Genomic DNA, 6,039 nt, shown 5'->3' with positions numbered 1-6,039 from the left:
TGAAAAGTGCAAGCGAATATCGAATACTTTGATTTTGAATAAGGCCATCCTTTGAATCCAAATGCTTCTAGAACATTTAGGGTCTTTATAAGTTATATGTGTATATTGAGAAATTTTTAAAGCTATTAGAATGGATAACCATCCAAATTGGTCCATCAACATCGGCAAACGATCAATGAACGATAAAAAAAACAGTTGAAAATGACGCCTCATCGAAATTTCCCAGGCCATTGTTAAAAATTATTCTTCGTAAATGAACAGAAAACCGGTAAACGTCAGAAGTGGTCTGGTATTTACCACCAAACGACCAACAAGCGATAAAAAAAAAGTTCAATTCAATCCGGCAGGTGAAGGGACAACAAGTAGAGGTAATAGCTCACCGCTCCTATTGTCGGGAAAAGCATGTACTCAATAGAGATCGGTGTTCTACAATCTAGTCATCCATACGTCGGGTTCGCTCTTCTTCCCACTGCTGACATTATCCTTATGCTAACATTGCCTGTGTTCTGATATTAGCACTCAATCCTGTCAACAAACTTTTTTTTTATCTCTTCTGCGCTGCGGAGTTCGTGAGTAGCTCTGCTTCTGTTCTAGGGAGTTTTTATCGTTGCTAGCTAATTTCGGAACGCGCCGTAGACATTTGGAACGCGGAAGACTCAAGACGGCGCGTTTATCACAGCACAGCTGAGTACAACACGTGGTTGGAATTTGTCACGCAGCAATCAGTTTTAAAATGGTAAATACAGTCTCTGTGATTTTTTATTGATAGCGTGAGAGTTTGTGATAACACTAACAATTGCTCCATGTTCCTAATTTCTGATTCCAGTCGATGTCAATGAAGAAAGTCCTAGCCTCTGCAAAGAAGGTTATGCATCCGAATAGTCGAAAGTCGATAGCGATAACGAAAAAGACAAAAAGGTAATTCCGCAGTCTCAAAACAGTTTATTCTGCTTATTACTTTCTCCACGTTTTCAACCGCTGGCACTATAACTAATTGCGGGATAAAAATACTAACTGAGACGAGACTGTTTCATTGCGCAGAATAACAAACAGGGAGAAACTGAAACTTGGAAATGCCATGAAGCAGAATTTAATTGGTGAAAAAATGCTGTGGATACAGGAAAACATGTTGCCTGACGTCTGCCCCTATACTCCACAACTCGCCGATGAGTTGGTAAAAAAGTTTGTACCGTAATTTAAATCTTAAATTATCTGTGTAAAGTTACAAGCTCCTGCTTTACAATACTCATGGTTTTTCATAGGTACATGGCCCGTAACGATGAAGAATTGGAGCAGATAAGTATCAAGCATTCGATCGGTGGCAGAAAAAACAGGCAGCACGCTAGCAGGGAGGACATATTACGCATGACTAAGAAGAATGAGGAGGCGGAGTACGATACATGTGGGATAGGTGAAACTTGATGCATTTCTATGGATGTTGTCCAGTAGAGTCAACGACGGAGAGAAATTGAATTTCAATTTATTGTAGCTTTATGTACGGTAGACTGCTACTGAATTTTTCTTAATCACTCATGTCAGCCTTTCATCCCAAAACTGAATTGCCTCAGTTAGACTATTCTACCGACTATATTCTTATAGCTTTTAGAGTCTTCTCCTCGAAGTTCTACCATCTAGTACTTTCGTTTCCAACAATGAAAAGGATAGTTTGTGATTTTGTTGTATAGAACGTATTATTATTACCCTAGAACGCTACACTGGGTGTCTGCTACGCAGAGCTATTTCCTTCCCTGCATTGTATATCTGACGAGTTTTCAAGCAGTACGATTTACTTATAACAAAAAATGGTGTAAATCGGTTTTTTTAAACAGATATTTCTATTGATTTGGTGAAAACTCTGTATTCGAAGTATTCGAAAATCTTTATTACAGATGAAATGGCATATACTTAAAAGAACACAGGTGGCATACACCTATGTGTACCATTAGTGATCAGATTTGGAAATGTACCTTTCTGGGGTTAAGTTTGTATTTGTAAGTTTCAGCCAAACTGATTGTTTCTTTACCAATTTTAGAAATACCGGACATATTCAACCCAGCGCAGTGTGAAATGCTTCGAAAATGGGACGGCGAGCTCAGGTATTTGCCAAATTTTAAATTCACAAGGTTTGGTAAAAATCATTTGCTGAAAGCCATGCGCTATAGCGTGAAACCAGCCAAAAAATCTGTGACAAAGTCTGGTGACGAGACTCTTGACAAATTGATGGCAGAAACACATGGTAAAGATAGTACAGACGACAAGGTAACGAGTAATAGAAGTGGTACAAGCGACGCACATAGCGAAAAAGACAAACCTTGTTTTATGGAAGTTGAATAAATATTTTAGTAACCATTTCACCTTATTTTGTTTTCTGTACCCGAAGTTCCGATCGATCAAGCTTGAGCAAAAATACAAATTTCCACTTCTGAGTTCTACCGTCAAGTTGTTTCTCGATCTCAAGAAGCAAGTAAAATATAATTGCAATTTCCGTGTAAGAAATGGTGAAATTGTGCATGAACGTTGCGCTATTGAAAAACTTTACGATCAAGCTTAATCGAATTTTTTTCGTGAATCTTACATATTAATCATATATACTGTTCAGTCATTTTTTTGCAATCTGTACCATGTTTCTGAGTTTCTTGCATTTCAACTTCAAGAGAAATGTGAAGGCATATTGGGATAGAAAAGATAAGATTTAGATTCATTATCTGAACAGATTTTAATAATTATTATGCAACATTGTTCACTTATCGAAGGTAGTTCTGTCGAAATAAAAATAATTGTGTTTACGATGTTACGAATTCCCGATGACGGGAATTCCGTTATTATAGTCAATCTGAAGATTACTGTATAAATAATTCCCGTGTGTTATGGGATAAATTACGGTCTTTCAAAACTAAACATCACTTCTTTCGAGAGAAACGATAGAAATTAAAGTTTTTATAAAATTGTTTGGTACACATGGATGTAGAAGGTTGAAAAATATGCAAAAGTTTGAAAATCTGAATATTTCTCTTCTTTGTTATAGTTAACCTACAAATCAGCTCCAATGTAAGTCCACTGCTCGCAAGGGGAGCCGCCGGGCCTGGCCGAAATTATAGTGTTCTACCATACCGCCGCGATTTAACACTGGGATCCCGTAAGACGGGTCAGCAAGTGCCGAACGATAGAATTACCCGCGAAACCACTCAGCCTGCTTAACCAGAGGATATATTAGCCCACGGCTGAACGTGCTCACGTCTATATCTTCGGTCAACGCTTTTAGGCGCAAGCTATACCATCGAAAACTGCAATACCATTAAACGAAGCTGCCCGTGCAAACGCGCAGGCATTCATCAATCGCTGTTGTAAAGATGTTGCTTACCCGAAACATTATTAACCTATTTTATCACGCATACACGACTTAACGCCAGTCTGGTACGATAGATGGCGACACGCGAGGCGACTCAGCTTTTCAGGACTGTCCAAGGCCAGAAAGGCCCCGTGATTATTCGAGGCGTAGGAATTCACGAAGGAAAACATCGAGAGCGGCGTGCACGAGCGTCCGAGCACGGCCCAAGGGTGTAATGTGTGCTATGGTGCCACGAGTAAACAACAAAAGCGCCCTCGAATCATCACGCAAGTGTAATTAGTAACGAGTGACGTAACGGCGGGTGTCGCAGCGTTGAATCATCGACGGTGTTCTGCTGCCAAATTCGGCGCGAATCTCGGAGACGTTGACAATTTCACCTCCGGTAAGTGCAATCCGAGGTTATATCCCTCGCGTTTGTTATCTCTCGAACAACTGCAACTCGACCGCTCGCTTCGTGCGTCGGTCAAAACGGTACGTAATCGCTGCGCTTTGTTTTGCGTTACGTAGCGTCGAGGCGACGCCTTCGACCAATAGCAAACAACAGCGCACGTGTCGCTCTTGTTAATGAACTTGGCCTTTCGATTATTCGTCATCGAGTACGCTTACGAAATCAAGCGAATTCTTCGTAGGCGTTAGGCGCAGCATCTGCTCATTAATGTCGTCTCTCGTCCTCGTCTTGACAGGTTCGTCCTAACGGTCGAATAGCTCCGACAAGAGCGATCAATGTTAAGCACAATTTATTGTTATTTGTTAAATACAGATACGTGGAATTCACGTTGTGCCCAGAGATTCGGGAATTCTGCATCAAGCACACCGATTTTAACAGAGAGGTCAGGAGCGGTTGATGCCACCGTTGCACATTAATATTCGTGTTTTTTTCTAGTCTCATTGTTTTAACTTTCTTCAATACCAAATACTCGCTATAATTCGACAAGACCTTCGATAGCTCAGTTGGTAGAGCGGTGGACTGTAGTTGGCTGAGTTACGACTCGAAGTGAGAGACATCCATAGGTCGCTGGTTCAAATCCGGCTCGAAGGATTAAAAATTTTTGTTTTGTTCTTTTTTTTTTCGGTGGATTCTTCTCTCTTTCTCCGTGAAGTATTGTTTTTTCTTTTCATCGTGTAACTGTTATTTATCAAGCTGACAAATGAGACGTATGACGAGGTTGAAGTTGGTAATGTTATCGTACGGAAATATTGGGAAAAATCACTATTTCCTTCGTTTTACAATGATTTTGAGGGAACTAAAATTGCAAAATATGAATACGTTTTGTTTTATAACGGCTTACTGAATTTCAAACAGTTCCAAAATTGCGAAATTACGGTTTCTCCTCAGCATGAATCGTTACCGTAACGTCATTCACTCCATATATATATGATGACGTATGGCTCATATTGTTTACGTAGAGAAAGACTAAGAATTTACAGAAATTAACGTGTAAGCATGTTCATTACTTTATAACTTTGTTTATATAATAGTTTCAAGTAGATGCTCGATTTTTTGTCATTACTACTAACCGCGATACCATGTTCTCTATGGACTTGTCTTTTGCTGCGTTTTGAAAGAGCTATGCGCCGAGAAAATCGGGGATAAAATTCCCTCCGGTTAAAAAGTATGCCTGGAGGTTTTAACTCGAGACGCTAAGTTCCCGGGAGTCGGTAGGTATACATCACTGTTCGTAAATATTTTATCGATACTTGAGTACACCGGATTCAGTCGACAGACCTGCTTCGACCTATTTGTTGTATTCTATTGTCCTTTTATTATACATCAGTCTCAGAGCAGATCCCTACAGCATTCCCAGGTTTAAACCCTCCTCATACAGATATGCAACATTTATATAAGTAGCTCTTTCACGTTGTATCATCGTGAAGTATTTCCATTCCAATGAATACATTTCATTTTTCAGGACATTCAAATTTAGCTTATTTTTACTCGAGTGAAAATTAAGTACAGGCATTCTTTTTCATATTTTTAAAGCGCAGGAATAAAAGATGAAAATTTATCATCTTCGACATTCACCGCAAAGATTTTCACTGTGAAAAATGGATATGCAAATTGACTAATTACTAATTCAATTTGCGGAATAGTTTATCAGAAACAATGAATTCTGTATTATCTTTGTAGTCGAAACCTGTGTGCTTTTTCCCAGAGTAAGTGTGTGTTTTGTACGTCATAGTTGAACATGAAATTAACCACATTCGACCTATCCCATTCTTTACTCGGATATCGACCCAACACGATAATTTTGCACATGATATAATAGCAGAACATAATCATTAGACTATCTGTTTGATGTTGCTTCTGGAACTTACTTTAGCGTCAAATCGGCTTAAATCGACCTTTCGATTTTCCACGCCACTGAATCAAAAAGTGCCATTTCATTTCATTTTATATTTTTCATTCTCTCGCTATGACGCTTTTCTAAGGAATGATATGACGCGTCTTTTTTTTATACCAGGCTGGCTTGCATTAGAGATTAAAACATTTGTCAAAAATTTAAAGAAATCAAGTTCCGTCGCCATTCAGTTGCTCTGAAAATGTGAACATCAGACATTACTAACTTCGACATTTTGATTGCAGCAATTTTCAAAAAAATCATATACTGCTGGCTTCACAGGAATTACCTGGTGTGATGATTACTAGATAAGTGAGTGTGAACAGAGCTGAACAAAACATTCGAGAACAA

The 6,039-nt window shown here is 39.0% G+C and overlaps 2 protein-coding genes and 1 non-coding gene across 5 annotated transcripts in view; all 3 read left to right on the top strand.

Annotated features, from left to right (window-relative positions):
• Positions 1–483: 483 nt before the first annotated feature.
• Positions 484–2,349, top strand: LOC124210780 (translation machinery-associated protein 16). The gene is made up of 5 exons (XM_046609118.2): positions 484–736; positions 827–918; positions 1,042–1,182; positions 1,263–1,411; positions 2,033–2,349. The coding sequence occupies exons 1-5, from the start codon at positions 734–736 to the stop codon at positions 2,332–2,334; spliced, it is 687 nt and encodes a 228-aa protein (XP_046465074.1). The 5' UTR covers positions 484–733; the 3' UTR covers positions 2,335–2,349.
• Positions 2,350–3,423: 1,074 nt separating this feature from the next.
• PH4alphaEFB (prolyl 4-hydroxylase subunit alpha-1) overlaps positions 3,424–6,039 on the top strand; it is a 144,037-nt gene continuing 141,421 nt past the window's right edge. Inside the window, exon 1 of one of the 3 annotated variants that reach the window (XM_046609106.2) lies at positions 3,424–3,731. The gene's annotated coding sequence lies outside the window, so the exon portion shown is untranslated. The remainder of the gene's footprint in view (positions 3,732–6,039) is intronic. The other 2 variants (XM_046609105.2, XM_046609108.2) reach the window with 2 other exon arrangements.
• TRNAY-GUA (transfer RNA tyrosine (anticodon GUA)) lies at positions 4,286–4,388 on the top strand. Its single transcript has 2 exons — positions 4,286–4,322; positions 4,353–4,388. It is a non-coding gene; the product is annotated as a tRNA-Tyr (tRNA).

The sequence above is a fragment of the Neodiprion pinetum genome, chromosome 1 (assembly GCF_021155775.2).
Source record: "Neodiprion pinetum isolate iyNeoPine1 chromosome 1, iyNeoPine1.2, whole genome shotgun sequence".
NCBI lineage: Eukaryota > Metazoa > Arthropoda > Insecta > Hymenoptera > Diprionidae > Neodiprion > Neodiprion pinetum.
Note: the sequence above shows the minus strand (reverse complement) of the source record. Positions and strands in the feature narration are given on the sequence as shown.

Coding starts and splice junctions, on each gene's coding strand:
- LOC124210780 (XM_046609118.2), top strand. Junction 1,183..1,262: donor GCCGATGAGTTGGTAAAAAA/GTTTGTACCGTA, acceptor GGTTTTTCATAG/GTACATGGCCCGTAACGATG. Junction 1,412..2,032: donor GTACGATACATGTGGGATAG/GTGAAACTTGAT, acceptor TACCAATTTTAG/AAATACCGGACATATTCAAC.